General features: G+C 45.1%; 1 protein-coding gene across 2 annotated transcripts in view; it reads left to right on the top strand.

The window, feature by feature from the left end:
• The window catches only part of gabbr1b (gamma-aminobutyric acid (GABA) B receptor, 1b), a 170,534-nt gene that overhangs the window by 105,889 nt on the left and 47,933 nt on the right, over positions 1-16,712 (top strand). For both annotated transcript variants that reach the window (XM_086177738.1, XM_086177739.1), the window contains exons 9-12: positions 3,607-3,777; positions 4,017-4,118; positions 6,010-6,075; positions 12,125-12,316. In XM_086177738.1, coding sequence (XP_086033864.1) covers positions 3,607-3,777; positions 4,017-4,118; positions 6,010-6,075; positions 12,125-12,316 — 531 coding nt within the window. The remainder of the gene's footprint in view (positions 1-3,606; positions 3,778-4,016; positions 4,119-6,009; positions 6,076-12,124; positions 12,317-16,712) is intronic.

The raw sequence follows: 16,712 nt of genomic DNA, 5'->3' as shown, positions 1-16,712 counted from the left end.
GCCGTTCAGCCTCTGTTGATGTTAATCAGATCGGCAATTCATTTCGCGGTTAATCAATAAATCAATAATGAGGTGCAGGTGTCCTCAGGGTCTCCCGGAAAGCATTTGTAGATAATTACGACCATTATTGACCGAGAGGTGCAGAAGAGAAGAAGTCCTCATCTTCATCTCTGCAGGCTTCTCCAGGCTACCTTCCATTCTGGTGCGTTGCAACCTTCTTGCACACCTTTCTCCATCTCTTCTCCACCTTCTGACCCAGACGGCTGTTGACTGAGCGCGTCTGTGAAGACCTTCAGAGGAAACGCTGGTATCCATGGTCCATGAATGTTTCATGGTGAGACGGGACCGTGATATTTAAGAGGCTAAATATCTAAAAAGGACATTATGAATTAATGTCCGAGCCGTGAGTCCGCAGAGGCGGAGTTATTCGCCGGCGCCCCAGATTCAGATTCTTCTCCAGGTTAAGTCTTCTCCACATTTACAGAGATCCTTTTTTTGTATCTTGTAGATACACAAGGTCAGAGTGAACTTGTCGAAACCGATTAGCCGTGAATGGAACCGCGGCGCTCGATGGGAAGAGGAAAATACTCTGGCCGGCGGTCCTTTAGAACCATGAAGGTGTCTGATGCGTCTACTGATTTCAAACCACGACTTGGGTTTTCACAAGACGGTACTTGAAATAGCACCTCAGACTTATATTCCAGCTCTCGTGAAATATTAAACATGACGTGGAAAGGATAGAGGCAGCATGGTGGCGCGGCGGTTCGCACTTCCTCCTCACAGCAAGACGGATTCCTGTTGGAGTCTCCACCTTCTCCTTGTGTCTGCATTTCCTTTAGGTTCTCCAGGTTCAGTGGAGACCCCTAAATTGTCCAGATGTGTCAATGTTCATATGTCTCTCTATGACCTGTGAATGAGAGCATACATGTATGGGTACCCGATAAGTCGTACAGATAATGGATGAATGGATGCAGAGACGTTAATCTTGAGTGGATTGGCTCAATCACCCAGGTCACCTAAGTACTCTTGTCCATCATGACTCATCAGTCAACATGATCTCCTCGCTCAAAGTTCAGGCACCTTGAGGTGCTCGTCCTTCTCCGAACCGCCAATTCACCGCTTCCTTGTTGAAGGCGGTGCGCTTCCGCTCCCCGGCAGCCGGTTCCACAAGTCGACTCCAATTTGACCCCCCGGCAAGCATTTACATCTTCAGTGTAGCCTGGCGGAGGGCCGATCGTCTCGTTCGTTTCCATTAAGCTCCACAAACATCTGCTTCCTGGTGCAGGACGATTTGGACACTGAGCCTTGTTAAAGTGGTTGTCTCGGTTAAAGAGCCCAGCGGAGCGTTCGGCCGACGGATCGATGGCGCCGGAGGGCGGCCGGCGAGGGGTCGCGAGAAGCTGCCGAGACGCCCCGCCTTGGGAAACTAAAAAAAAAAAAAGTTTCAAGACGCACCCCTTCATTTTTCAACCGCGCTGGTATTTCAGTGTTGGAAAGAGCTTCTCCTGCGAGACGGCGGCGCCACGCTTCTTTGTCCACCTCGGCCATATTTCAGGGTGACTCGGAGTGGGTTGCCTAAAGTGAATCAGCGAGAATTCATCGAGCTCCTTCGTCCTTATTTTCCCCTCCTGGGCTTTTGTGCCGCGAGTCAACTGTCGCTCTGCGAGTAGCGGCGCATTGGCATTCGGTCGGTATTCATGTTTCCGTCTGTTTGGATTCACATTTTTTTGTTGTTTTTTTTATTCCTCCCGCCGTTCCAAATCGCACGGCGGGGTAATTGAAGAGTCCGGGTTTTTTTCCCGAGCCGCGATAAAGGAAGTAATGGCCTTTCTTTGTGGTCCTGCGATGAGCCGGGCTCCGGCGCCGCCCCTCCACGGAAGTGACAATGAATGGATTCCGCCTTCGTAATCACTTTTATTTCATACGTCTATTTCTTTTTTTTTTTTTTTTTCCACTCCTCGCGCATTCACTCGATTGATTCCAGAAAGCGCGAGTTAAAAACCACCGGCGGAGGGAAAGCGGTCGATTGTTGAGAAGCGAATTATTTAAGAATGGATAGTGAATTAAAGTGGCAAGAAATGACCCGAAAAAGAGTCCGCATTTATAAAGGAATCAGAAATAGGCTTCGTTAACCAGACATGAACACCACAGGGACTGAATCCTCATTTCACAAACTTTATTCCTATCATTTTTTCATGTTGGTGTAACATCCACTCTTCCTCTCCGTGATTTAGCTAATCTGTCATGAATGCCTGGATGCAAAAGCAACCGGACTCCACAAGTGCGGTTTAAATGAAGGTTTAATAACTCTGAGAACTGTTCTGTTAGGCCTAGAAAAGCATACGACAGGGTGCCAAGAGAGGACCTCTGGTGTTGTATGAGAAAGTCTGGAGTGGTAGAGAAGTAAGTTAGACTGGTGCAGGACATGTATGCTTGCTGTGAAACAGTGGTGGGGTGTGCTGTAGGGGCAGAGAAGTTCAGGGTGGAGGTGGGACTCCATCAGGGATCAGCTCTGAGCCCCCTCTTGTTCGCAGTGGTGATAGACAGGCTGACAGATGAGGTTCGACAGGAATCTCCATGGACCATGATGTTTGCAGATGACACTGTGATCTGTAGTGAGAGCAGGGAACAGGTGGAGGTATGCTCTGGAAAGGAGAGGGATGAAGGTTAGTCGCAGCAAGACAGCATATAGCTGTGTGAAGAAGAAGTAAAGACATAGGTCCAAGCAGGTTGGAATGGGTGGAGAAAAGTGTCAGGGGGACTATGAGATCGAAGACTATCAGCCAGAAGGAGAGGAAAGGTGGAGGAGACAGTGATGAGATGGTCTACAAACGGTGATAATGACCCAAAGACAGTAGCCAGACCTGGAGGTCGCAGAGATGAAGATATTAAGGTTCTCTTTACCAGGATGGAGAGGATCAGGAATGAGTCCATCGGAGGGATGGCTCATGTTAGATGTTCTGGACAAAGACAGTGAAGGTTGGGATGGTGAATATATTGTCAGACGAATGCTGGGATTGGGGGTCTAGAGGAAGACCAAAGAGAAGATTGATGGACGTCGTGAGAGAAGATATGAAGTGAGTTGGTGTGAGAGAGGAGGATCCAGAGAATAAGGTTAGATGGAGAAGGTGGATTCGCTGTGGAGACCCTGAAGGGAAAAGCCCAAAGGAAAAGAAGAATGTGTCACATGGGGGCAGGACATGTATGACCTATACCAAAGTGATGACTGAGATGGTTTGGACATGAGCACTCTTCTGTTCATGTCCAAACCATGGTGAAGGTCTGGGTAGAAGGTTGCTGAAGGAAACTTTTGTTTGATGGAATTCTTCTGAAAAGGGGGGCATGTAGCATAATTAGCATATTGATATTAGCGCTTCCACCTCACAGCCAGAAGGTTGGATTCCCACAAGAGGCTTTTCTGCGTGGCATCGCCATGTTCTCCTTTGTCTGCTCAGGGTTCCTCGGGGTCCTGCAGGTTCCTCCCACAGTCCAAACACATGCAGGAGGTCCAGACGATAAACGTTATCAATACGGGCTGAATGAATGACATGTCCCTGCGTTGTCATGACAACAAGCTTCCGTTTCTGGTTCCTTTCCCGTTCGCAGTTGTCGTACGGCTCCAGCTCCCCCGCCTTGTCCAACCGCCAACGCTTCCCCACCTTCTTCCGCACCCACCCGTCGGCAACGCTGCACAACCCCACCCGCGTGCAGCTCTTCCAGAAGTGGAAGTGGACCAAGATCGCCACCATCCAGCAAACCACCGAGGTCTTCACGTCGGTGAGTCACGTGAAAAAGCAAGAATACATATTTCCTGCACCTCCCCTTCACCATCCGGGTCTCACTCCTTCGCTAATTTGCTTCTTCATTCGCAATTTGTCGGTATCGTCTAATTTGCCCCTTCACCGGAGTCTGCGCTGCCATTTGCCTCTTGTCACAGCTCCTCTCCGGCTCGCTGTTCTATTACCCTTCCTGTCCTCGGCATCCTAATAACGTCTGCGTGTCTCCTTGCTTGACAGACGCTGGATGATCTAGAGGAGAGGGTGAAGGAGGCGGGAATCGAAATCAGCGTCCGTCAAAGCTTTCTGACCGACCCCGCCGTGGCTGTCAAAAACCTCAAGGTGCGTTCGCCGCGCCGCCGTCTGAAAATAGCCGCCGTCAGCCGGCGCCTGGCAACGGAGCTTCCCTGCGTCCGCAGCATCAGTCGGGAACCGTGGAAAGGTCTGATGACAGAATGGACCCGAGCTGCCGCTCTTCAATAAGGAGAAGATAATCACGGCTTTTAAAAATTTGGATCCATAACGGCGGAAGGATGTTGTGATTGTCGTCATGAGTTTGTTTGTGACAAACAGCGTTTTTAAGAAGGTAGACTTCCTGAATCAAGCATACCGTTGTGCCTATATCGAACCCAGCGGAGGAAGAGGGACTTTTCTTCAGCATCTTCTCACGTAATTACCGTAATTTCCGGACTATCGAGCGCCCCTGAATAGCCGGACCAGCTAAAAATAACTAACTAAATCCATGTGCACATATTTAGGCCGCGGGTGTCCGCCTGGTACATTGAGACATTTACACAGAAACATTTTTTTAACATGATGTGAAAATGATAGGGTCAGCATGCTGGTGCAGCGAGAAGGATTCCAGCTGGAGGTCTCTGTGTTGAGTCTCCACATTCTCCTTGTGTCTGCATGTCCTTCAGGCTCTCCGGGTTCCTCACATCGTCCAAAAACACGCCGAGACCCTAAAATTGTCCAGACGTGTTCGTAGTCAATGTCTCTTTTTGACCTGTGAATGAGAGCATACAAGTACGGGTACCGGATAAGTTGTATAGATATTGGATGAATGAATGCAGAGAAGTTAATCTTGAGTTTGGCAGGTTGGCTCGATCACCAAGGTAACCTAAGTACCATATTTTCTGGATTTTTGAGCGCACCTGAATACAAGCTGCACCGGCGAAAAATAGCTAAATAAATGTATATGTACATATAAAGGCCACACTTGTCTATAAGCTGCAGGTGTCCACCTTGATATCTATACACTGTTAATAAAATACATATCGGCATCATCCACAAATACGCACCGGAAAGTCCTTTTGTTTCCGAACAGGCCGATGAAAAAGATGAACCATAAAAAACAAGAGGGAAACTCCATCCATCTATTTTCTATTCCCGCTTTGTCCTCCTCCAGCGGATCACTATCTTGGCCTTCCTCCCGCGCACTAAAACCGTTAAAGTCGTCTTCTTCGCTGTCAGAATTGAACGTCCCCGGAATTTCACGCTCATTTCATCTGTCCGATGTGACGAGGCTAAATGTTTTAGCGGCGTGAAGCTCGCTCACCCCAGAAAATCCATAAATCAGCCGCATCGTTGTTCAAGCCGCAGTTTTCAAAGCGCGTGAGTAAAGTAGCGGCTAATAGTCCGGAAATTACGGTACCCGTTATGACGTATTTTAATGATTATTAGCCTCCTAATTCCACTAAGAGGACGTAACAGTTGGTCATTCTACTGCTTTCTGACTTTTGCAAACTTGTTAGCGCCCTCCTGTACTAGCAAAGCCCCTGGCACCAAAGCCGAGCATACCCAAAGAAGACTGGTTTCACAATTAAATGTAGTTATAGACAGAAGTGTAGAAGTGTAGTAAGGGGACAGAAGTGATGATAACGACATGCCGGTCAAAGCATCCATTTTCTTCCGTGACATGTATCTGGGTGCTGATCAGTGCCTTTGTTTTAAGGGATGGTGACTCACAGCTTCAGATGGTAACTAAAAGACCAGCTCGCCAGAACCTCCGTCTTGGCCTTCCGCCCCTTCCCTCTTCGCGCACATACCTTTTAGCATGACCTTGCGAAACAACCCTGCCGTGTTTCAGCGCGAAGGTTAATTAGCCGCTGCTCCAGAAACCATGGCAACCGCGTGGACGTCACCAGTAGCGAGCTTCTACCGCGCTTTCGGTGGATGTAGCTTTTCCGTCCAGCCTGTTGCGTGACCCTTGTTTGCTCTCTCTCCCTTTCAGCGCCAAGATGCGAGGATTATTGTCGGCCTGTTCTACGAGACGGAAGCCAGGAAGGTCTTCTGCGAGGTAATTTGTTTTTCTCTTCTGATACCGGGGCTTCGAATTTGATTTTATTGGGTAAACTCCTCGTCGGGCAATCGGTGGCTGAAGGGACAGGGTCGCATGCGCGCAATTGCAATCAAGTGGTGATTGCTACAGGTTTCATCAGCCGGGTCGGGTGTTTGAAGCGTGTCTTGAAGGCCCAGAAGGTCCCGGCGGGAAAAGGCATCCCGGCAACACGCTATAGCTCTCCAGGAAGCCTTGAACAGAAGGTACCTTTATGGAGTCTGAACCTTCACCTGAAGGAGCGGTGGGTTCTTCTCAAGGTTTCCCCCGGACGTCTACGCTCCTCACCCCATCTGTTAGGCTACCCTGCAGGGGAAGTATCTGACCTCCTTCTTTCTCTCTGGACCCAGAGGTCATGACCAGAGTTGGGACGTGGATGGAATGGTAGCTTAAGAGCTTTGCTTTCCTTCCTTGCTTAATTCTTCATAATGGATTGATTAACATACACATCAACGCCACTGATGCACGTGTCCAGAACCGTCCGAGACCCCAGGATACTTACTTCAACCTCTCCAAGGAGTCCTTCCCTTCCAATCCAGGAGGGACAAGCCATCGATTTCTCAGACCGAGCCGAGTCTCCTCTGATTTGGAGCTGCAGAGTTTCTTTTTTCCTGCTCCGCAGCTGCACTCTGTGCCGGCCTCTGCAGAAAACCTTACCTTGCAATCTCCTCCCTTCCAACTCCACCGACCAATTCCATCTATGGACTTCACGACAGGAGGCGGAACCGCAGGGCAGCGTTTGCGGCACCTAGCAAAGCCTGTTTCGGACCTCCCGAGGTTTTCTTAATGCACCGTCAAAAAGGCGAAAGAGCCCATCAGAGCTCGGCACCTTCGGCATCTCGGACTTGGACGCCGCTTAAAGAGCTGTTCGGACCCTCAGAAGAAAACAGCGGGAGCCACGAAACCCTTTTGACATCTAAAATGAAGATAACGCTAGTCCCCTTTATGCTATGGATAAAGAAATAAAATAAAAAAACTGAAATCGATGAACTGCTACCAAGAAGATGAAATTCTATTTCTGCAAGCATTTTGAACTCCGAAACAAGGGGGAAAAAAAAAAAGTCCGCTGTCACCTCAAATAAAAAAAGGTCTATTTCCCCAAACGCTGCAAAATTTATATATATTTGCAAATGAAATAGGCGATTAAAATCTGCACCTCACGGCTGTAAAAGCGAGACAAATGGCGTCGCCGGCGGGCGCCGCTCATCGGAGGATGAGGCGCATAATTTGAGCGACAAGATATTAAACATTCATTTTAATGTTACAAGATCGCCATCAACTTCAAATTTAGAATCGCGATTTAAAAACAAGCTAATTCAAATTAAATTAAAACTCATTATCTATTTCCCGAGGCCGCGGCGAAGCGAGCGGCTCCTGCCGATGAACCACCAGCCCACGTCTGCATTCGGACACCAAACACCGGTGAGGTGCAGTCGGGGGAGGCAGGACAAGGCCGTGCCTCACTTGCAGATGTCGGAAAGGAAAAAAATTTAAAATGAAACAAAGAATGTAATGGTTATATATATCAGTGATTTGCACTATGAAGGTATTTTTTCATTTCACTTCACCAGTTAAAATGGCCGGATTGTCACATTTAGTGTTTAAATACTGAGGAGAGACGTGAGGTGAGGCAGCCGACTGTTGAGCCTCACCGTAGTAGTGACGTGTCGTTGGCGAACATAACGGCTCTATGAGCGGCTCTCCAGTAAACGACGGGAGCTGACTCCTGATTGGTGGGCCGACTCCCCACCAATCAGGAGCCGGCTCCCGTCGAGACGCTTTTTTATCTCTTGAAGGCGCACGTGATTGGTCAATACGGGTGGTGTCGTCTCTGTGGCTTCACTTGGTGTTTCTAAATCCCAATCTTCAGTAGAGGCTGCTGATCTTTTTATTTTTGTTTTACAGATTTTAATTTATATTTTTTGCGTGTTTTTCAGGAGTTCTGTGTTGTTTCAGTCTGAATTGATTAAAAGTTGATGGGTAAATAGTTAAAAGTTCTTGTATTTTATAGTTTATTAATAGCACTGAAGAGTTAATATTTATAATTTATTTTTAATTTCTAATTATTCTATTTTGTTGTTTTTGCATTTTTTTTCAGGGATTCCGTGTTGTTCGACTTTAAATTTGTTGAGTGTATAAAAAGCTAAAATGGTTTTGTATTTTATAATTTGTTTTTTGTAGATTTATATTTCGTGTGTTTTTCAGGGATCCTGTGTTTCACTTTAAATTTGTTACGTATAAAAAACTAAAAGTTTATTCTTTTATTTCATAGTTTATTTGTTGTTGCACTGAAAAGTAAATATTTTTAATTTACATTTTGTTGAGTCGTGTGTTTTTCAGGGATCCTGTGTTGCTTGACTTTAAAGTTGCTCAGTATAAAAAAGTTAAAAGTTTGAATTAGTCAAAAGTTCACTGTAGAGCGAAAAAATAAAGGCTATTATAATATAGTAGTATAATACATTTTTTTATGAATCATTAATTCATTTTGTGCATAATGTTACATTATTATTGGTAATATGTCGATTAAAGCAACAAAAAAAAATCTAAAGAGCCGTTTGGGAGCTGAAAGAGCCGGTTCTCTAAAAAGAGCTGGAATTCCCATCACTGCAACGTAGACTGACTGCTAGCATGATCTGCACTAAGACAGTATCGCCGACGCCTTGTATGTCGCTATTAAAATGTCGAAACACTTTTGCTGGATGAACTACATTGCTAATGTATCAACAACCGCATGTGTGTTTGTAGCTTCTTGCGCTGATCGATCAGAAAACGGCCGCCGAGCGCCGCTAAGTGAGGCACGCCGTCCTCCTGCCTCATGGTAGCGGGCGCTCCTGATTCCAGGCATTCTTCTTGTGACCCCTCGGCTGCAGAATACAGCGAGGACAAGCTCGAGTTGGTGAATAATAAGCTGCTCTGTAGGGTTCATAAGTTTGTAAATCTGATTGTGATGGCGTCAGACACGTATGCCAAAGTTAGCCTTCCAGAAAAAACATCAAATTGTCCAAGAATTAAAAGCCAAAATGTTACAAATGCACAAATTCAATGCAAATGCATTTGTAATGAGGAATAAATTCAGTTATTTAACATTAAGGAGTCGTTCCATGTGGCCCTTTGAGGACAATCATGATGCTGAAAATGAGTTTGACACATGTGCCCAAAACAATGACTCACTATGGGTGGCATGTGTCAAACTCAAGGCCTGTGGGCCAATCGTGGCCCGCCACATCATTTTATGTGGCCGTGAGAAGGTCTTAAAAGCTCTGGTAGTCTTAAAATAAATAAGTCAAACGCGTGGATTGTGCTTTAAGGAGGAAAAGCGGTGTTTCTTTTGTGTTGTAAGGCGGCGTCGGTTGTCAAAGTACAATCTACGTCAGCATTCTGACACCTATGCTAAAGTTAGCCTTCCAGAAAATCTACATTTTTATTTGTTTTTTTTTCACTTTTATTATGTTTTTCTCTACACCAACAACGGATTCATATCATGATTAAAAAAAATAAAAAAATAAAAAATATAATAATATAAAATAATAATATAAAATATATATAAAATAAAATGTAATAAAATATAATAAATAATATAATATAATGAATGATATAATAATATAATACAATAATATAAAATATAATAATTATTGTTTTATATTATTTTATAATAATATAAATATAAAACTCATCAGGATTTTTGTTGGAAATCCAAGTAAAAACTAGTTAACATTATTTATGTACATTTTTACACATGTAATATTTGGGATTTGAATGAAAAATAAATTCAGTTATTTATCATTAAGGAGTATTTACATTTCTTTTACATTAAGTATACTGTTACCGCGCTAATGGTTTTATTTCAGCTTATTTCAGACGACACAAAACAAAATGAGGAAATTGAGGTAAAAGTAAGTTTCCAGCTGGCGAACGCGCCTTTGAGTTGGCGGCGAATCGCTTTACATCGGCAAATATTTCCCGCCAGTGTTTTTCCTCTCTAAGGATTCAAGGATTCGAGACTTTTTACCGTCGTTACACAAAACGAAATTTAGAGATTGCGACTCTCAGGTTGGGTGGAATCAGAATCCGAATACTTTATGGATCCCAGGGGGGGAAGTTGATTTCGCTGAAAGCTGCTGCTGCTACAGAGTCAAGTGGGGAAGAATCAAAATAGAACTCTGTATAAAAATTAAAACTATGATAGCGAATAATTAAAATAAAATAAAAAGAGCGGTAAAGATCGAAAGAAATGAATAAAAATAAGGTTAAGGTTGTCATACAGTTAAACATTCATTACTTAGAAGACAACGAATCTGTCGCACATAAACAACTGTGAAAAGCAACAAAACGGCGATAGCAGCTCTCTGGGTTTAAGAAGACAGAAAAAAATATAAGACCAAAAATATATTTTCAAAATAAATCAGTAAAAAAATACTAAAAATATTTTTTGAAAAATATTTTAGAAAAAAAATTAAATAATATATAAAAAAATACCTAATGAATACATATATAAATTGTATGAGGAAGTCTGGAGTGGCAGAGAAGTATGTTAGACTGGTGCCGGACATGTATGCTCGCTGTGAGACAGCACGGTGTGCTGTAGGGGTAACAGAGATGTTCAAGGTGGAGGTGGGACTCCATCAGGGATCAGCTCTGAGACCCTTCTTGTTTGCAGTGATGATGGACAGGCTGACAGATGAGGTTAGACAGGAATCCCCATGGACCATGATGTTTGCGGATGACATTGTGAAGCCAAACAAAAGTCAGTTTGGTTGAACTTCTTCAATTCATTCAATCCTTCAATAACCCACTGTTTAATTTTGTTCTCTAACTGTGACCATCTCTGTTTGCGGATGACATTGTGATCTGTAGTGAGAGCAGACAACAGGTAGAGGAACATCTAGAGAGGTGGAGGTATGCTCCGGAAAGGAGAGGAATGAAAGCTAGTCGCAGCAAGACAGAATATATGTGTGTGAACGAGAGGAACTCGGGTGGAACGGTGAGGCTACAGGGAGTGGAGATCAAGAAGCTGGAGGATTTCAGGTACTTAGGGTCAACAGTCCAGAGCGTAGGAGAGTGTGGAAAAGAGGTGAAGAGACGGTCCAAGCAGGTTGGAATGGGTGGAGAAAAGTGTCAGTGGTACAAAGAGATAGAAGAACATCAGCCAGAATAAAAGGAAAGGTGTACAAGACAGTGGTGAGACCAGCGATGATGTTTGGACTAGAAACTGTTCCAATGACCAAAAGACAGCAGGCAGAACTAGAGGTTGCAGAGATGAAGATGTTGAGGTTCTCTTTGGGAGTGACCAGGATGGAGAGGATCAGGAATGAGTCTATCAGAGGAACGGCACACGTTAGATGTTTTGGAGAGAAGGTCAGAGAAGCCAGACTGAGATGGTTGGGTCATGGACAGAGGAGGGATAGAGAATATATTGGTAGATGGATGCTGGAATTGGAGCTGCCAGGCAGGAGGTCTGGAGGAAGACCAAAGAGAAGGTTTATGGACGTAGTGAGAGAAGATATGAAGGTAGTTGGTGTGAGAGAGGAGGATCCAGAGAATAGGGTTAGATGGAGAAGATTGACTCGCTGTGGAGACACCTGAAGGGAAAAGCCGAAAGAAGAAGAATACATATATAAATATCCTGAAAGAAAAAACTGTACTTTACGTGAGCGTTCGAAACGTGGATTCTGAAGCAGGAATGCGTCGTAGAAGCGCTCGTCCAGTCGGCGAAGAAACGGAGAACCTTCCAGTGAAAAGGTCTGAGCTCGGTATCTGAAAATCCTCACGCCTTGAAAGCGTCCTCAAGGTCATCGCCGTCTTTTAACGTCCAGTCGGAGCCTCAAGCGAGGCCATGCATGTTAAAATGTCCAGCCGATAGAAATGAGAAGCAGGTTTTCAGACGCTTCTCCCTGCCGTTCGCCGTCGAATACTATCACAACCGTGCAGCAGGTCTGGGATTTATTATCCCGGGGACGCAGGAGGTCGAAAACGTCCCCCTCGAAAATTGAAGTTTTCCGTCGCCCCGCAGGTGTACAAGGAGAAGCTGTTCGGGAAGAAGCACGTCTGGTTCCTCATCGGCTGGTACGCCGACAACTGGTTCAAGATAAAGGACCCGTCCATCAACTGCACGGTGGAGCAAATGACGGAGGCCGTGGAAGGTCACGTGACCACCGAGATCGTCATGCTCAACCCGGAGACGGTGCGAGGAGCCTCCAACCTGGTAGGACGCAAATTTAAAATGAATTAACGCGGCTTTTTTTTTTTTTGTTTGTTTTTGTCGGCCTTTTTCTGCTGTAGAGAAACTAAATATGTGTTGCGTTGATTTAAATCAGGGGTTTCAAGTGGGCCGGACCATTAAAATGGTAGCATTCTTAGCAATAAATAACCAAAATATCATGTCTTTCCTCTGTTTTGGTGTAAAGAAGTACAAGGACATGAAGGGAAATCTTGGAATTTAATGAATAATCCTTTTACAAAATATTTCATGAACACCTTATATTTCCTCTGCAAAAACGTGTAATTTACTTTTATCATTCACATGTTTGCAACTGATCCCGCTGATCGTACAAAGGCACAAAACTTTCACAAGACTTGTATGCTTCAAATACCCGAGTGTCCACATAAGGAGGAAAATATTGAAAAATATAGTAACGCACTTGGAGATTAAATGAGACTTATAAAGAAAGGGATTTTTAAACCATTTACACATATAAAATCTAAATTGAATCCCCGCCTACACCTTACAAACTAAAAAGAGTGCTATTAAATGTGTAAGGAAGAAAGATTTCACCTGTAAATGTGTAAACTTCATCCATGAAACATGCAAACACACACAATACATACTGAAAATGCATGGAGTTGCATGAACAGTAGAATTCCAACATACTAGTTTGTAGGGAAGCTGGTGACTGACATTAAATTGCACATTTTCGTTAGCAATTAGCTCGCTGGTTTTTACCGCTGCAGCACTGATTTCTCAGCTCTGGGTGAAAGTGGACGCTGTTTCCTCAGACCGGCCAGTGATTGGTTGATCTTATCTCTTCTCAGTTTCTTTGCAAGCTGTCATATTTTTGATGAGTCTCGTAGCGGCGCCGTATATTATATTCCTTAAATACCGAAACTTGTTGCAAACGCGCCGAGCACAAAGGTTTCCCGTGCGTCTCCGTAAATAAATAGGATCTAGTCCGTTTTTCTTTGAAAATTCTACACTCTTTAACTACTTTTCTGTTTTGATAACGACATTTTGGCTAATCCAAGACAACAGGGTGGAAACAACATGCTAACAAGCAGCAGGTGGTGCATTGCTAACCTCTGCTGATTGGTCCGTCTCAGTGATGCGGATTGTCGTCTACTCTGACCGGAATAGTGCGCCCCCTAGTGGCAAATTCTGGAATTGCACGCAATTCAAAAAATTAAATCCTTGTCTTTTATGCATTTTTTCACTTTCAAATTATCCAGCGAGCCGGTTCTGAAATGACATTTCTGCAAGAAGCAAAACATGTTGAGCTCGTTGGGTTGAAGGTGACTTTAAAGCAAAATACTCAAAGTCCTTCTCGTACAGCCGCCCCTTCAGATAAAAAATCACTTTAAATGTATTTTTTAAGATACGAAACGCGATTTGAGCCAATTTCATCCTTGAAATACGAGAGCGAGAAAATCAAAACTCGATGCGCCAAGCGAGCTTCCAAAATACTCCAATGCTCACCTTGAAGAACGCCATCATTTTAGATCTTTGTGCTTATTTTTTTAAATAATCTTCACCATAAGAAAGAAAGCCCAGAAAGAAGATGCTTTCTGTGGAAAGGAAGCAGGAAATAATAGCAAATAATGTGTATTGATATCCTTCTTTTTCAGGATTTTTCTATATTAATATAATTATTTTGTAAGTTTTTTGGGGGGGGGTTTGTGGAGCAATTTATTTGTTTTCTGTTATTTTAAATATGAACAATTTATTTAAAATAAGAAAAAAATCAACCTACAAACCAACTTCTGGAAGGAATTAAATTTATCTGGATTTATGAAGAAAAAAAAAAAAAGGCAAAATGAAATTATCGCCCCCTCTCGAAAAATCACATTTTTTTTTTTTAGATTTTTTAAGATCACCAAAAATCTTCAAATATAGATTCTCTTTGGGACGCAGGAGGACGGCGAGGATCAGGGACGGTAAAGATCTGGGTAGGAGGATGCTGAGGTTGGAGCCTCCAGGCAGGAGGTCTGGATGAAGAGGAGATGGTTAGACGGAGGCAGATGATTGGTCGTGGAAAATGGGAAGTTTCACTTCCTCATTTGTCCTTGTGGACTGAGTTTCGGTCTTGGGCTTTCAGAGACTCCAAGCCTACAAGGTGAGATGTTGGGGTGTCAATTAAGGATGGTACTTTTGTGGATCTTTAAGCAAACGCGCTGCGTCTCCTGTGAAACCTCCCGAAGGTCAGCTGTCAGAAGGAACCCGAGCGATTCGGAAGAGACTCCCCGAAGCTACCGAGGCGACGGCGAGACACCGCTAGATTTAACAGCCCGGATGTGCGAAGGGTGACCTTTTCCCGGACGGACACATCTCCGTCGGTACCTTGCTTTATCACGTCGGTCCTTCTGTCTGTTCCCGCCGAGCAAAAGGACAGCGTCGACAAGAAGGTCCGGAGGAAGCAGCAAAGGGAGCGTGGATTCCTCTGCTAGCCTCAGAGGTACATCAGCAGGAGATGGCTCACAAAGGCGGCGCCATACTTAGCGGCATCACTGCTGGATGTCACAAAGAAAACGGTATGCTTTCGATCTGGTTGGGCGAACGGAGAAAACTTCTATGAGCTGATGATCTTTTGATGCGGGATATGAGGCCCACAAGACATCGCAGGAAGGCGCGGTGATGCTTGGAATGCAGGGAACGCCTTCTGACCGACAGCGAGGTGTGCCGTACGCCGGGCTGCTGATGCCTCGTTGGGCAAACGGTGCTCGAGTAAACCCTCCAGAGGTTTGTTTTGTGACCACAATTCCAGAATTGAAAGAAAAGGGTACTCATTTCCCGAAATTCCCAAATAGATGAACCTCTTTTTTGCGATCGAGCCTCGAACGGCCTCTTCTGCTAAATGGATGGAGTTGTATCATCGTGTACGCTGATGAGAGCATACAAGTACTAGTACCAGTGACTGCGCTGGTAGGTGCTCTGCAGAGAAGCCCAAGGGGTTCTGGTGATCCTTACCACTCGCCGCAGGCGTCTGCGGTCCAGAAAGGCGGTGCTGCCATACCACGCGGTGATCCAGCTGGTCAGGATACTATCTTAGGTGACATGCCAAACTTCCTCAGGAAGTACAGCTGCCATTGAGCCCTTCTGACCGTCCAGGTGGTGTTGAGGGACCAGGTGAGGTCCCCCCTTATGTGGACACTCGGGTATTTGAAGCATACAAGTCTTGCTACCACGGTGACAGCCGTGCTGGAAGGGGGCGGTCGGCGAAGGGTGGCGGTTCGACATGTCAAATCCGCCATCGCGTCCTGGACTGTCGTCAGATGTGTCTCTCAGCAACAGGAACCAGTGTGACACCATCAAACGCCTTCTGTTCTTCTCTGAAGCCTCTCCAGAGGCTGTCATTTTCTGATTCTTGAAAAAACATCTTTGATGTCTTGTCAGTTTTTTTTTTACATGTTTTTGCTGCCGGCAGCGGGTAAACAAGAAAAGTGTCGGATGGTTGGAGCTACAAGTGCGAGGACAAATCTGCAGCTAGAGAAGCAAAGGAATGAGTTGATGAGTGAGTTGAAAGCGGCGTGGAACTCCCCGCTTCTCGTCCCAACAGCTTCTTCTTCTTGTTCCTCGATGTAAGCTGTTCTCTTTCTACAACCCAAAGTGCTCAGTTGAAACTGCACATCTAGATTTTGAGCACAGTTGCCTACCAGTTTTAATGTCTAAACTCTTATTTGGCCTCCCGAGGCCTCCGCCAGAACTGGGTTTTGGAAACATTGATGGTGAAGACACGAGTGTCCACCGGAACAAGAGCAGTGAAATGCTAGAATGCCCATCGTACTGGCTAATTTTTACGTTGTTTCTTTTGGAATGCTGTTGGGATCCAGTACCTACAGGTACTTGTACTACATTGTCCAAAGGATCTGTGCAAGTGGACTTTATCAACTCTTCAAATAACCACTACTTTAGCCGATGTGTTCCGCCCATAGACTTCGGTATTCACCTAAAATCTAATCAATACCAGATGCAGACTCCAGCAGACACTTCGAGGAGGTTCCTCCTCTCATACCAGAGGCATCTTCAGGTCTAACCGGCTGTGAGCAGTGTAGCTTCTGGGGTCGGGGGTCGGCCTACACCGGAAGGGTTCCTTATGTTCGTGAGTTTGTTGTTTGGCAGCGACTGCCCTGCCGCCAAAGACTCACTAATGCATTTGGTAAAACAGTTTCTTGGACTGGGCCGAGGCCCGGCAGCGGGTCACAATCCAGCTCCACTTCCAAGAACTCGTACCTTTGTTTCCCAAACAGCTCCCTGCAGCCTTAGAACCCAAAGAAGTCCTCAAGGACAGAAACCCAGTCCGGTTACCAAGGACTTCCTTCATTTCCTTCGGGATCAACTCTACAAGGACCTGGACAACCTTCACAGATGCGCCGGTTGACCGTTTAACGCC

This window comes from Fistularia commersonii, chromosome 30, assembly GCF_037954325.1.
Source record: "Fistularia commersonii isolate RoL2024-O1a breed Wild chromosome 30, RoL_Fcom_v1.0, whole genome shotgun sequence".
NCBI classification, from domain to species: Eukaryota; Metazoa; Chordata; class Actinopteri; order Syngnathiformes; family Fistulariidae; genus Fistularia; species Fistularia commersonii.
This window is presented reverse-complemented; position numbering and strand designations above follow the sequence as displayed.